This window comes from Chiloscyllium punctatum, chromosome 44, assembly GCF_047496795.1.
Source record: "Chiloscyllium punctatum isolate Juve2018m chromosome 44, sChiPun1.3, whole genome shotgun sequence".
In the NCBI taxonomy this organism is placed as follows: Eukaryota; Metazoa; Chordata; class Chondrichthyes; order Orectolobiformes; family Hemiscylliidae; genus Chiloscyllium; species Chiloscyllium punctatum.
This window is the reverse complement of record NC_092782.1, coordinates 61548962-61564523: the sequence shown is the minus strand read 5'-3', so window position 1 is coordinate 61564523 and position 15562 is coordinate 61548962. Positions and strand designations below refer to the sequence as shown.

At 49.9% G+C, this 15562-nt stretch overlaps 1 protein-coding gene across 1 annotated transcript in view; it reads left to right on the top strand.

The window, feature by feature from the left end:
• The window catches only part of frmd4a (FERM domain containing 4A), a 773221-nt gene that overhangs the window by 73751 nt on the left and 683908 nt on the right, over nucleotides 1-15562 (top strand). The window contains exon 2 of the mRNA XM_072563058.1: nucleotides 13296-13432. Within this exon, the coding sequence (XP_072419159.1) occupies nucleotides 13388-13432 (45 nt within the window). The 5' untranslated portion in view covers nucleotides 13296-13387. The remainder of the gene's footprint in view (nucleotides 1-13295; nucleotides 13433-15562) is intronic.

Here is a 15562-nt window from a genome sequence, read left to right as displayed (position 1 = left end):
CATTGCACTGTAGCTCAGTCTCCCCTTCCATTGCACTGTAGCTCAGTCTCCCCTTCCATTGCGCTGTAACTCAGTCTCCCCTTCCATTGCACTGTAACTCAGTCTCCCCTTCCATTGCACTGTAGCTCAGTCTCCCCTTCCATTGCACTGTAGCTCAGTCTCCCCTTCCATTGCACTGTAGCTCAGTCTCCCCTTCCATTGCACTGTAACTCAGTCTCCCCTTCCATTGCACTGTAACTCAGTCTCCTCTTCCATTGTGCTGTAGCTCAGTCTCCCCTTCCATTGCACTGTAGCTCAGTCTCCCCTTCCATTGTGCTGTAACTCAGTCTCCCCTTCCATTGCGCTGTAACTCAGTCTCTCCTTCCATTGCGCTGTAGCTCAGTCTCCCCTTCCATTGTGCTGTAGCTCAGTCTCTCCTTCCATTGCACTGTAGCTCAGTCTCCCCTTCCATTGTGCTGTAGCTCAGTCTCTCCTTCCATTGCACTGTAGCTCAGTCTCCCCTTCCATTGTGCTGTAACTCAGTCTCCCCTTCCATTGTGCTGTAACTCAGTCTCCCCTTCCATTGTGCTGTAGCTCAGTCTCCCCTTCCATTGTGCTGTAACTCAGTCTCCCCTTCCATTGTGCTGTAGCTCAGTCTCCCCTTCCATTGCACTGCAACTCAGTCTCCCCTTCCATTGCGCTGTAGCTCAGTCTCCCCTTCCATTGTGCTGTAACTCAGTCTCCCCTTCCATTGCACTGTAACTCAGTCTCCCCTTCCATTGCACTGTAGCTCAGTCTCCCCTTCCATTGCACTGTAACTCAGTCTCCCCTTCCATTGTGCTGTAACTCAGTCTCCCCTTCCATTGTGCTGTAGCTCAGTCTCCCCTTCCATTGCACTGCAACTCAGTCTCCCCTTCCATTGCGCTGTAGCTCAGTCTCCCCTTCCATTGTGCTGTAACTCAGTCTCCCCTTCCATTGCACTGTAACTCAGTCTCCCCTTCCATTGCACTGTAGCTCAGTCTCCCCTTCCATTGCACTGTAGCTCAGTCTCTCCTTCCATTGCGCTGTAGCTCAGTCTCCCCTTCCATTGTGCTGTAACTCAGTCTCCCCTTCCATTGTGCTGTAGCTCAGTCTCCCCTTCCATTGCACTGTAACTCAGTCTCCCCTTCCATTGCACTGTAACTCAGTCTCCCCTTCCATTGCACTGTAACTCAGTCTCCCCTTCCATTGTGCTGTAGCTCAGTCTCTCCTTCCATTGCGCTGTAGCTCAGTCTCTCCTTCCATTGCACTGTAGCTCAGTCTCCCCTTCCATTGCACTGTAGCTCAGTCTCTCCTTCCATTGCACTGTAACTCAGTCTCCCCTTCCATTGTGCTGTAACTCAGTCTCTCCTTCCATTGCGCTGTAACTCAGTCTCCCCTTCCATTGTGCTGTAGCTCAGTCTCCCCTTCCATTGCACTGTAGCTCAGTCTCCCCTTCCATTGCACTGTAGCTCAGTCTCTCCTTCCATTGCACTGTAGCTCAGTCTCTCCTTCCATTGCGCTGTAGCTCAGTCTCTCCTTCCATTGCGCTGTAGCTCAGTCTCTCCTTCCATTGCACTGTAACTCAGTCTCCCCTTCCATTGCACTGTAACTCAGTCTCCCCTTCCATTGCGCTGTAGCTCAGTCTCTCCTTCCATTGCGCTGTAGCTCAGTCTCCCCTTCCATTGTGCTGTAACTCAGTCTCCCCTTCCATTGCACTGTAACTCAGTCTCCCCTTCCATTGCACTGTAACTCAGTCTCCCCTTCCATTGCACTGTAACTCAGTCTCCCCTTCCATTGTGCTGTAACTCAGTCTCCCCTTCCATTGCACTGTAACTCAGTCTCCCCTTCCATTGCACTGTAACTCAGTCTCCCCTTCCATTGCACTGTAACTCAGTCTCCCCTTCCATTGTGCTGTAACTCAGTCTCCCCTTCCATTGCACTGTAACTCAGTCTCCCCTTCCATTGCACTGTAACTCAGTCTCCCCTTCCATTGTGCTGTAACTCAGTCTCCCCTTCCATTGTGCTGTAACTCAGTCTCCTCTTCCATTGTGCTGTAACTCAGTCTCTCCTTCCATTGCGCTGTAGCTCAGTCTCCCCTTCCATTGCACTGTAACTCAGTCTCCCCTTCCATTGTGCTGTAACTCAGTCTCCCCTTCCATTGTGCTGTAGCTCAGTCTCTCCTTCCATTGCGCTGTAGCTCAGTCTCTCCTTCCATTGCACTGTAGCTCAGTCTCTCCTTCCATTGTGCTGTAGCTCAGTCTCTCCTTCCATTGTGCTGTAGCTCAGTCTCTCCTTCCATTGCGCTGTAGCTCAGTCTCCCCTTCCATTGCACTGTAACTCAGTCTCCCCTTCCATTGCACTGTAGCTCAGTCTCTCCTTCCATTGCGCTGTAACTCAGTCTCCCCTTCCATTGCGCTGTAACTCAGTCTCCCCTTCCATTGCGCTGTAGCTCAGTCTCCCCTTCCATTGCACTGTAACTCAGTCTCCCCTTCCATTGCGCTGTAACTCAGTCTCCCCTTCCATTGCACTGTAGCTCAGTCTCTCCTTCCATTATGCTGTAACTTGGTCTCCCCTTCCATTGCACTGTAGCTCAGTCTCTCCTTCCATTGCGCTGTAGCTCAGTCTCCCCTTCCATTGCGCTGTAGCTCAGTCTCTCCTTCCATTGCGCTGTAGCTGGGACTCCCCTTCCATTGTGCTGTAGCTCAGTCTCTCCTTCCATTGTGCTGTAACTTGGTCTCCCCTTCCATTGTGCTGTAACTCAGTCTCCCCTTCCATTGTGCTGTAGCTCAGTCTCCCCTTCCATTGCACTGTAGCTCAGTCTCCCCTTCCATTGTGCTGTAACTCAGTCTCCCCTTCCATTGCACTGTAACTCAGTCTCCCCTTCCATTGCACTGTAGCTCAGTCTCCCCTTCCATTGTGCTGTAACTCAGTCTCCCCTTCCATTGCACTGCAACTCAGTCTCCCCTTCCATTTTGCTGTAGCTCAGTCTCCCCTTCCATTGCACTGTAGCTCAGTCTCCCCTTCCATTGTGCTGTAACTCAGTCTCCCCTTCCATTGCGCTGTAGCTCAGTCTCCCCTTCCATTGCACTGTAGCTCAGTCTCCCCTTCCATTGTGCTGTAACTCAGTCTCCCCTTCCATTGCGCTGTAGCTCAGTCTCCCCTTCCATTGCACTGTAGCTCAGTCTCTCCTTCCATTGCGCTGTAGCTTGGACTCCCCTTCCATTGTGCTGTAGCTCAGTCTCCCCTTCCATTGTGCTGTAGCTCAGTCTCTCCTTCCATTGCACTGTAACTCAGTCTCCCCTTCCATTGTGCTGTAACTCAGTCTCCCCTTCCATTGTGCTGTAACTCAGTCTCCCCTTCCATTGCGCTGTAGCTCAGTCTCTCCTTCCATTGCGCTGTAGCTTGGACTCCCCTTCCATTGTGCTGTAGCTCAGTCTCCCCTTCCATTGTGCTGTAGCTCAGTCTCTCCTTCCATTGCACTGTAGCTCAGTCTCCCCTTCCATTGCGCTGTAGCTCAGTCTCCCCTTCCATTGCACTGTAGCTCAGTCTCCCCTTCCATTGCGCTGTAGCTCAGTCTCCCCTTCCATTGCACTGTAGCTCAGTCTCCCCTTCCATTGCGCTGTAGCTCAGTCTCTCCTTCCATTGCACTGTAGCTCAGTCTCTCCTTCCATTATGCTGTAACTTGGTCTCCCCTTCCATTGCACTGTAGCTCAGTCTCTCCTTCCATTATGCTGTAACTTGGTCTCCCCTTCCATTGCGCTGTAGCTTGGACTCCCCTTCCATTGCACTGTAGCTCAGTCTCCCCTTCCATTGCACTGTAACTCAGTCTCCCCTTCCATTGTGCTGTAGCTCGGTCTCCCCTTCCATTGCGCTGTAGCTCAGTCTCCCCTTCCATTGTGCTGTAACTCAGTCTCCCCTTCCATTGCACTGTAACTCAGTCTCCCCTTCCATTGTGCTGTAACTCAGTCTCCCCTTCCATTGTGCTGTAGCTCAGTCTCCCCTTCCATTGTGCTGTAACTCAGTCTCCCCTTCCATTGCACTGTAGCTCAGTCTCCCCTTCCATTGTGCTGTAACTCAGTCTCCCCTTCCATTGCACTGTAACTCAGTCTCCCCTTCCATTGTGCTGTAACTCAGTCTCCCCTTCCATTGTGCTGTAGCTCAGTCTCCCCTTCCATTGTGCTGTAACTCAGTCTCCCCTTCCATTGCACTGTAGCTCAGTCTCCCCTTCCATTGTGCTGTAACTCAGTCTCCCCTTCCATTGCACTGCAACTCAGTCTCCCCTTCCATTGTGCTGTAGCTCAGTCTCCCCTTCCATTGCACTGTAGCTCAGTCTCCCCTTCCATTGTGCTGTAACTCAGTCTCCCCTTCCATTGCGCTGTAGCTCAGTCTGCCCTTCCATTGCACTGTAGCTCAGTCTCCCCTTCCATTGTGCTGTAACTCAGTCTCCCCTTCCATTGCGCTGTAGCTCAGTCTCCCCTTCCATTGCACTGTAGCTCAGTCTCTCCTTCCATTGCGCTGTAGCTTGGACTCCCCTTCCATTGTGCTGTAGCTCAGTCTCCCCTTCCATTGTGCTGTAGCTCAGTCTCTCCTTCCATTGCACTGTAACTCAGTCTCCCCTTCCATTGTGCTGTAACTCAGTCTCCCCTTCCATTGTGCTGTAACTCAGTCTCCCCTTCCATTGCGCTGTAGCTCAGTCTCTCCTTCCATTGCGCTGTAGCTTGGACTCCCCTTCCATTGTGCTGTAGCTCAGTCTCCCCTTCCATTGTGCTGTAGCTCAGTCTCTCCTTCCATTGCACTGTAGCTCAGTCTCCCCTTCCATTGCGCTGTAGCTCAGTCTCCCCTTCCATTGCACTGTAGCTCAGTCTCCCCTTCCATTGCGCTGTAGCTCAGTCTCCCCTTCCATTGCACTGTAGCTCAGTCTCCCCTTCCATTGCGCTGTAGCTCAGTCTCTCCTTCCATTGCACTGTAGCTCAGTCTCTCCTTCCATTATGCTGTAACTTGGTCTCCCCTTCCATTGCACTGTAGCTCAGTCTCTCCTTCCATTATGCTGTAACTTGGTCTCCCCTTCCATTGCGCTGTAGCTTGGACTCCCCTTCCATTGCACTGTAGCTCAGTCTCCCCTTCCATTGCACTGTAACTCAGTCTCCCCTTCCATTGTGCTGTAGCTCGGTCTCCCCTTCCATTGCGCTGTAGCTCGGTCTCCCCTTCCATTGCACTGTAACTCAGTCTCCCCTTCCATTGTGCTGTAACTCAGTCTCCCCTTCCATTGCACTGTAACTCAGTCTCCCCTTCCATTGCACTGTAACTCAGTCTCCCCTTCCATTGCACTGTAACTCAGTCTCCCCTTCCATTGTGCTGTAACTCAGTCTCCCCTTCCATTGCACTGTAACTCAGTCTCCCCTTCCATTGCACTGTAACTCAGTCTCCCCTTCCATTGCACTGTAACTCAGTCTCCCCTTCCATTGTGCTGTAACTCAGTCTCCCCTTCCATTGCACTGTAACTCAGTCTCCCCTTCCATTGCACTGTAACTCAGTCTCCCCTTCCATTGTGCTGTAACTCAGTCTCCCCTTCCATTGTGCTGTAACTCAGTCTCCTCTTCCATTGTGCTGTAACTCAGTCTCTCCTTCCATTGCGCTGTAGCTCAGTCTCCCCTTCCATTGCACTGTAACTCAGTCTCCCCTTCCATTGTGCTGTAACTCAGTCTCCCCTTCCATTGTGCTGTAGCTCAGTCTCTCCTTCCATTGCGCTGTAGCTCAGTCTCTCCTTCCATTGCACTGTAGCTCAGTCTCTCCTTCCATTGTGCTGTAGCTCAGTCTCTCCTTCCATTGTGCTGTAGCTCAGTCTCTCCTTCCATTGCGCTGTAGCTCAGTCTCCCCTTCCATTGCACTGTAACTCAGTCTCCCCTTCCATTGCACTGTAGCTCAGTCTCTCCTTCCATTGCGCTGTAACTCAGTCTCCCCTTCCATTGCGCTGTAACTCAGTCTCCCCTTCCATTGCGCTGTAGCTCAGTCTCCCCTTCCATTGCACTGTAACTCAGTCTCCCCTTCCATTGCGCTGTAACTCAGTCTCCCCTTCCATTGCACTGTAGCTCAGTCTCTCCTTCCATTATGCTGTAACTTGGTCTCCCCTTCCATTGCACTGTAGCTCAGTCTCTCCTTCCATTGCGCTGTAGCTCAGTCTCCCCTTCCATTGCGCTGTAGCTCAGTCTCTCCTTCCATTGCGCTGTAGCTGGGACTCCCCTTCCATTGTGCTGTAGCTCAGTCTCTCCTTCCATTGTGCTGTAACTTGGTCTCCCCTTCCATTGTGCTGTAACTCAGTCTCCCCTTCCATTGTGCTGTAACTCAGTCTCCCCTTCCATTGTGCTGTAGCTCAGTCTCCCCTTCCATTGTGCTGTAACTCAGTCTCCCCTTCCATTGTGCTGTAACTCAGTCTCCCCTTCCATTGCGCTGTAACTCAGTCTCCCCTTCCATTGCACTGTAACTCAGTCTCCCCTTCCATTGCACTGTAGCTCAGTCTCCCCTTCCATTGCACTGTAACTCAGTCTCCCCTTCCATTGTGCTGTAACTCAGTCTCCCCTTCCATTGCGCTGTAACTCAGTCTCCCCTTCCATTGCACTGTAGCTCAGTCTCCCCTTCCATTGCACTGTAGCTCAGTCTCCCCTTCCATTGCACTGTAGCTCAGTCTCCCCTTCCATTGCGCTGTAACTCAGTCTCCCCTTCCATTGCACTGTAGCTCAGTCTCCCCTTCCATTGCACTGTAGCTCAGTCTCCCCTTCCATTGCGCTGTAACTCAGTCTCCCCTTCCATTGCACTGTAACTCAGTCTCCCCTTCCATTGCACTGTAGCTCAGTCTCCCCTTCCATTGCACTGTAGCTCAGTCTCCCCTTCCATTGCACTGTAGCTCAGTCTCCCCTTCCATTGCACTGTAACTCAGTCTCCCCTTCCATTGCACTGTAACTCAGTCTCCTCTTCCATTGTGCTGTAGCTCAGTCTCCCCTTCCATTGCACTGTAGCTCAGTCTCCCCTTCCATTGTGCTGTAACTCAGTCTCCCCTTCCATTGCGCTGTAACTCAGTCTCTCCTTCCATTGCGCTGTAGCTCAGTCTCCCCTTCCATTGTGCTGTAGCTCAGTCTCTCCTTCCATTGCACTGTAGCTCAGTCTCCCCTTCCATTGTGCTGTAGCTCAGTCTCTCCTTCCATTGCACTGTAGCTCAGTCTCCCCTTCCATTGTGCTGTAACTCAGTCTCCCCTTCCATTGTGCTGTAACTCAGTCTCCCCTTCCATTGTGCTGTAGCTCAGTCTCCCCTTCCATTGTGCTGTAACTCAGTCTCCCCTTCCATTGTGCTGTAGCTCAGTCTCCCCTTCCATTGCACTGCAACTCAGTCTCCCCTTCCATTGCGCTGTAGCTCAGTCTCCCCTTCCATTGTGCTGTAACTCAGTCTCCCCTTCCATTGCACTGTAACTCAGTCTCCCCTTCCATTGCACTGTAGCTCAGTCTCCCCTTCCATTGCACTGTAACTCAGTCTCCCCTTCCATTGTGCTGTAACTCAGTCTCCCCTTCCATTGTGCTGTAGCTCAGTCTCCCCTTCCATTGCACTGCAACTCAGTCTCCCCTTCCATTGCGCTGTAGCTCAGTCTCCCCTTCCATTGTGCTGTAACTCAGTCTCCCCTTCCATTGCACTGTAACTCAGTCTCCCCTTCCATTGCACTGTAGCTCAGTCTCCCCTTCCATTGCACTGTAGCTCAGTCTCTCCTTCCATTGCGCTGTAGCTCAGTCTCCCCTTCCATTGTGCTGTAACTCAGTCTCCCCTTCCATTGTGCTGTAGCTCAGTCTCCCCTTCCATTGCACTGTAACTCAGTCTCCCCTTCCATTGCACTGTAACTCAGTCTCCCCTTCCATTGCACTGTAACTCAGTCTCCCCTTCCATTGTGCTGTAGCTCAGTCTCTCCTTCCATTGCGCTGTAGCTCAGTCTCTCCTTCCATTGCACTGTAGCTCAGTCTCCCCTTCCATTGCACTGTAGCTCAGTCTCTCCTTCCATTGCACTGTAACTCAGTCTCCCCTTCCATTGTGCTGTAACTCAGTCTCTCCTTCCATTGCGCTGTAACTCAGTCTCCCCTTCCATTGTGCTGTAGCTCAGTCTCCCCTTCCATTGCACTGTAGCTCAGTCTCCCCTTCCATTGCACTGTAGCTCAGTCTCTCCTTCCATTGCACTGTAGCTCAGTCTCTCCTTCCATTGCGCTGTAGCTCAGTCTCTCCTTCCATTGCACTGTAACTCAGTCTCCCCTTCCATTGCACTGTAACTCAGTCTCCCCTTCCATTGCGCTGTAGCTCAGTCTCTCCTTCCATTGCGCTGTAGCTCAGTCTCCCCTTCCATTGCACTGTAGCTCAGTCTCTCCTTCCATTGCACTGTAACTCAGTCTCCCCTTCCATTGCACTGTAACTCAGTCTCCTCTTCCATTGTGCTGTAGCTCAGTCTCCCCTTCCATTGCACTGTAGCTCAGTCTCCCCTTCCATTGTGCTGTAACTCAGTCTCCCCTTCCATTGCGCTGTAGCTCAGTCTCTCCTTCCATTGCACTGTAACTCAGTCTCCCCTTCCATTGCACTGTAACTCAGTCTCCCCTTCCATTGCGCTGTAGCTCAGTCTCTCCTTCCATTGCGCTGTAGCTCAGTCTCCCCTTCCATTGCACTGTAGCTCAGTCTCCCCTTCCATTGCACTGTAACTCAGTCTCCCCTTCCATTGTGCTGTAGCTCAGTCTCCCCTTCCATTGCACTGTAGCTCAGTCTCCCCTTCCATTGTGCTGTAACTCAGTCTCCCCTTCCATTTCACTGTAGCTCAGTCTCCCCTTCCATTGTGCTGTAGCTCAGTCTCCCCTTCCATTGTGCTGTAGCTCAGTCTCCCCTTCCATTGTGCTGTAACTCAGTCTCCCCTTCCATTGTGCTGTAGCTCAGTCTCCCCTTCCATTGCACTGTAGCTCAGTCTCCCCTTCCATTGCACTGTAGCTCAGTCTCCCCTTCCATTGTGCTGTAGCTCAGTCTCTCCTTCCATTGCACTGTAGCTCAGTCTCCCCTTCCATTGTGCTGTAGCTCAGTCTCTCCTTCCATTGTGCTGTAACTCAGTCTCCCCTTCCATTGTGCTGTAGCTCAGTCTCCCCTTCCATTGCACTGTAGCTCAGTCTCCCCTTCCATTGCACTGTAGCTCAGTCTCCCCTTCCATTGTGCTGTAGCTCAGTCTCTCCTTCCATTGCACTGTAGCTCAGTCTCCCCTTCCATTGTGCTGTAGCTCAGTCTCTCCTTCCATTGTGCTGTAACTCAGTCTCTCCTTCCATTGCGCTGTAGCTCAGTCTCTCCTTCCATTGCACTGTAGCTCAGTCTCTCCTTCCATTGCGCTGTAACTCAGTCTCCCCTTCCATTGCGCTGTAACTCAGTCTCTCCTTCCATTGCGCTGTAGCTCAGTCTCCCCTTCCATTGCACTGTAGCTCAGTCTCTCCTTCCATTGCGCTGTAACTCAGTCTCCCCTTCCATTGCGCTGTAACTCAGTCTCTCCTTCCATTGCGCTGTAGCTCAGTCTCCCCTTCCATTGCACTGTAGCTCAGTCTCTCCTTCCATTGCGCTGTAACTCAGTCTCCCCTTCCATTGCGCTGTAGCTCAGTCTCTCCTTCCATTGCACTGTAGCTCAGTCTCCCCTTCCATTGTGCTGTAACTCAGTCTCCCCTTCCATTGCACTGTAACTCAGTCTCCTCTTCCATTGCACTGTAACTCAGTCTCCCCTTCCATTGCACTGTAGCTCAGTCTCTCCTTCCATTGCGCTGTAACTCAGTCTCCCCTTCCATTGCGCTGTAGCTCAGTCTCTCCTTCCATTGCACTGTTGCTCAGTCTCCCCTTCCATTGTGCTGTAACTCAGTCTCCCCTTCCATTGCGCTGTAGCTCAGTCTCCCCTTCCATTGTGCTGTAACTCAGTCTCCCCTTCCATTGCGCTGTAGCTCAGTCTCCCCTTCCATTGTGCTGTAACCCAGTCTCCCCTTCCATTGCGCTGTAGCTCAGTCTCCCCTTCCATTGTGCTGTAACTCAGTCTCCCCTTCCATTGCGCTGTAGCTCAGTCTCCCCTTCCATTGCACTGTAGCTCAGTCTCTCCTTCCATTGCGCTGTAACTCAGTCTCCCCTTCCATTGCGCTGTAACTCAGTCTCTCCTTCCATTGCGCTGTAGCTCAGTCTCCCCTTCCATTGCACTGTAGCTCAGTCTCTCCTTCCATTGCGCTGTAACTCAGTCTCCCCTTCCATTGCGCTGTAGCTCAGTCTCTCCTTCCATTGCACTGTAGCTCAGTCTCCCCTTCCATTGTGCTGTAACTCAGTCTCCCCTTCCATTGCACTGTAACTCAGTCTCCTCTTCCATTGCACTGTAACTCAGTCTCCCCTTCCATTGCACTGTAGCTCAGTCTCTCCTTCCATTGCGCTGTAACTCAGTCTCCCCTTCCATTGCGCTGTAGCTCAGTCTCTCCTTCCATTGCACTGTTGCTCAGTCTCCCCTTCCATTGTGCTGTAACTCAGTCTCCCCTTCCATTGCGCTGTAGCTCAGTCTCCCCTTCCATTGTGCTGTAACTCAGTCTCCCCTTCCATTGCGCTGTAGCTCAGTCTCCCCTTCCATTGTGCTGTAACTCAGTCTCCCCTTCCATTGCGCTGTAGCTCAGTCTCCCCTTCCATTGTGCTGTAACTCAGTCTCCCCTTCCATTGCGCTGTAGCTCAGTCTCCCCTTCCATTGTGCTGTAACTCAGTCTCCCCTTCCATTGCACTGTAACTCAGTCTCCCCTTCCATTGCACTGTAACTCAGTCTCTCCTTCCATTGTGCTGTAACTCAGTCTCCCCTTCCATTGCACTGTAACTCAGTCTCCCCTTCCATTGCACTGTAACTCAGTCTCCCCTTCCATTGCACTGTAACTCAGTCTCCCCTTCCATTGCACTGTAACTCAGTCTCCTCTTCCATTGCACTTTAGCTCAGTCTCTCCTTCCATTGCGCTGTAACTCAGTCTCCCCTTCCATTGCGCTGTAGCTCAGTCTCCCCTTCCATTGCGCTGTAACTCAGTCTCCCCTTCCATTGCGCTGTAGCTCAGTCTCTCCTTCCATTGCGCTGTAACTCAGTCTCCCCTTCCATTGCGCTGTAACTCAGTCTCCCCTTCCATTGCACTGTAGCTCAGTCTCTCCTTCCATTGTGCTGTAGCTCAGTCTCCCCTTCCATTGCGCTGTAGCTCAGTCTCCCCTTCCATTGTGCTGTAGCTCAGTCTCCCCTTCCATTGCACTGTAGCTCAGTCTCCCCTTCCATTGTGCTGTAACTCAGTCTCCCCTTCCATTGCACTGTAGCTCAGTCTCTCCTTCCATTGCGCTGTAGCTCAGTCTCCCCTTCCATTGTGCTGTAGCTCAGTCTCCCCTTCCATTGCACTGAGCAGGGAATCAATTGAAACAAAGCTGACTGGTTAAGTAAATGGAACTGGGTGAACCAGGATGAGGGGTGATCTTATAGAGGTTTATTAGGTGATGCGGGTATGGAAGGGTAAACAGGCAACGACTTTTCCTTGGGGTGGGGGAATCCAAAACAAAAGGCCAAAGGTTTCCATTGCACTGTAGCTCAGACTCCCCTTCCATTGTGCTGTAACTCAGTCTCCTCATCCATTGCACTGTAGCTCAGACTCCCCTTCCATTGCAATGAGAAGGGAATCAATTGAGACAAAGCTGACTGGTTAAGTAAATGGAACTGGGTGAACTATCACACCAGCTGTTTGTTAAATAAGATTTATTACTGTTCAGCTCATTTGAGATCTAAACATTTCATCGACTGTTCAAAACTTCCAAATTACCTAGTTCTCACGACAGCCTGCGAATGGTCCATGGAAATATTGACATCATCAGTGTTAATGTGTTGTAGCCAGGCTGATGTATAAACCGACTACAGATTGCTGTCTGTTTCCAGTGTCCAGTAACTTACGATATCACTGTTCTTAATTATGGTGAAACCCGCTAATTAATCTGTTGGCTTTGAAGAGCTTCTGCTCAGATCTGTAACAGACATCGAGTGGCTATTCTCAAAGTTCATCATATGTATTCCACAAAATCTCTGGGGGCTCCAGTAGAATTGGCAGTTCCACAGGAAGTTGAGTTGACGAGGGGGCTCAGTTAGCTTGGTCCACCCAGTGGCTAGGTTGTCATGCAGTGTGATGCTAACAGCGTGGGGTCAATTCCCGCACCGGCTGAGGTCACCATGAAGGATTCTCCTACTCAACCTCTTCCCCTCCCCGAACCCTGAAACTATCACCGGATATTTCTGTGTACTGAGTGAGTGGGACTGTGATGACTTTACCATTAGGCCTAACAGTCCAATTTTGGAGAGTTCACTCAAGTGAAGAGTCCTGAACCCAATTTGTATTAAATACAATCAATGAATAATCCCACAGAGGGGCTCGGTTTCTGAGTTAACCCGTCTACCCGTCTTGTGGTGGCACGGTGGCTCAGTGGTTAGCACTGCTGCCTCACAGCATCAGGGTCCCAGGTTTGATTCCAGCCTCGGGCGACTGTCTGTGTGGAGTTTGCACATCCTCCCCGTGTCTGCGTGGGTTTCCTCCGGGTGCTCCGGTTTCCTCTCACAGTCCAAAGATGTGCGAGTCAGGTGAATTGGCCATGCTAAATTGCCTGTAGTGTTAGGTGCATTAGTCAGAGGGAAATGGGTCTGGGTGGGTTACCTTTGGAGGGTTGGTGTGGACTGGTTGGGCCGAAGGACCTGTTTCCACACTGTAGGGAATCTAATCTACAACGTCTTTCTGGTAAGTTGAAAAGTTCTCCAGTGTGCACCATAGTTGGGAAAAGGAACAAGGGCAGAGCTCCGTTGACATGCTATCCCTCTTTACATTTTCTGGTGTTTACATTGGGAGGGTTTGATGTGGCGAGAGATCAGAGGGTTAACGCGTATGTGGAGGTGTTTGCTTAGACCACACACTTCCAGGAGCATGGTAGCTGCTCTCTCATTGCTGCTGAATAGCTGGCGTTGCAATTTGCTGATAGCTTGCTGCTGTCTTTAGAATCTTCTCTGAAACCAGCTGCTTCAAGGTTGAGCTAAGAGACGTAGTCACTGTTCTTTTATTTTTTATCTAATTAAGCTTTTCTCTCTCCCACTCCCCCCTCCTCCCTCCACCACCACCAATCCCTCCCTCTCTGTGCTGCATTTATTTTCTGTTGCACAGCTGATTGCAGGCTGTATTTAAGCATTGTTCTGGCATGTCCCATTTTTTTTGTTTTCTGTTGCTGATTCTAGGTGCATGGATGCTCTTCAACAGGAAAACAGGAAGGTCAGAAACTTGTTTAACGTGAGGGGGTTTGCACATATCTGAGTTGGAGCAGAGGACCATGGCTGTGCAACTTGCTGCTGAGCCTACTTTCAGTTTGCTCACGGTAAGTGATTCTGCTGAACTGACACATTCTGCACTGCTGTGATTTCACACCGTCCCTTTGAAGATTTGTCTTGTATTTTGCTGTTCAGCAACGTTCTGGGTTTGTCGTGCATGGTGCATAGGAGCAAACCCCTCATTTTGCTTTTGGACCTCATCAGGTAATACACAGGGATGAGGTTTTTGTGGCTTTTCGTAAATAAATGAGTGAAGCCCTGAGTTGATCAGGGCTTACCACCCACAGAAGATGTCATAATTTCTCAGGGGAATGCTCAGCCCCGGCTCATTAGGCAGCTCAAGAACACGGTGTAAAAGAGGTGCAATGCTACAGAAATGTTCTTTGCATTTACAGTCAAAATCTTTAACTACCTTTCCATATACACATGGCTAGAAAGGTTTGGTTAATTTTTTGTGGAGAAGATAAAATTTCTATGATCTACTTTGGCTGTTTGAGTATATGTTTGTCTGTGTGTGTGTTTTTTGTGTATGTATTTAAGTGTGTGTCTGTTTGAGAGTGTTTGTTTGTTAGTGTATGTGTGTGATTCAGTGTACTGTAATGTGTGTGTGTGAGAGTATGTGTTATAGAGTTGTACAGCACAGAAACAGACCCTTCAGTCTAACCAGTCCATGCCGAACACATCCCAAACTAAACTAGTCCCAGCTGCCTGCATTTGGTCCATATCTCTCCAAACCTTCCTTACTCATGAACTTATACAAATGTCTTTTAAACGTTATAACTATACCAACATCCACCACTTTCTCAGGAAGTTCATTCCACATACAACCTACTCTCTGTGTAAAAGAAGTTGCCCCAATGTCTTTTTAAAATCTTTCTCCTCTCATCTTAAAAATTGGCCCCCTAGTTTTGAAATCCACCATCCTAGGGAAAAGACATTTGCTTATTTGCTCATCTTATCTACGCCCCTCTATATTTTATGAACCTCTATAAGGTCACTCCTCAACCTCCTACGCTCCAGTGAGAGAAGTCCCAGCCTATCCAGCCTCTCCACATAACTCAAACTCTCCATGCCTGGCAGCATTCTGGTAAATCTTTTCTGACCCCTCTCTAGCTTAATAATATGTGTGTCACGCACACACAGGCATGACTGTGTGCAGAAGTTTCTGACAGAAACAACATAATACTGAGTGATATTAGGGCTTAGCTGAGTAACCCTGTGTTACTTACCCCGGTGAATGAACTGTGCCTTTGTGCTGTTAGAAGAACCAATTCTTAATTGTCCAGCTGATGAAGGTCTTTTGTACAAAGACAAAGGCTGGCAGTCTGGTTATGGCAAGGAGCAAAGACATTGTTCCAGCCTGTGGCTGGCTTCGACTGGGAGATCCACATGATGTCATACGACAGATCTTGCTCATTGTTGTTTTGATAATCTCAGAATTAAAACATGATTGCGTATGGACAACACAATATCATTTTCAATATCGTTTTGCAAACAAAATGTTGCTGTTTTTGCTTATTGTTTTATGATGTCATGTAAGAGAAAATAAAAAAGCTCCATGGCCACTTAATTGATTCCGCTCAGATTCTCACATCTGCATGTTGAAAGGCAGCGAAGTGTGTGGGGTGAGCTTTTTGTGATGTGAGATCACTGGGGTGGTTACGAATAGAGATAAATGACTCTTTCACAAGTGCCTGGTGATGCAGCGCTGGTGGGTACCTCATTGCACCAACTGGTGGGATGGCACCAGTTACTTTGCACACGACCAAAGTCTTTAAGGTGACAGTTGATCAAGTTAAAAAGAAGCCCAGTAGAATTATGCATTACTGTAAGAGATATGACAACAACAAGGTACCTATTAAACTGCCATCTGTTTCTGCCCACAACAGATGCAGAGCTGATAGACAGAACTGACTTGTCATTTGAGTTTGCTAGACATTAAAAGGTGCTACAGGAAGACGCAGTGACTGTGTCAGTATCTTGAGGACGTACAATTCCCAGCCACACCCCCAAGAACAGCTCACAATTCTTCCAAGTGTTTGGGTGACAAGGTGGTCAGTGTAGGTTTCATGGACTGGTAAAAGAGGTTGAATAACTAAAGTTAACAAAAATTAATGTTTCCTCATAGCGTGCATTGTCAGCACAGTATGTGGGATGTCCGAGATTGAGAATGGATG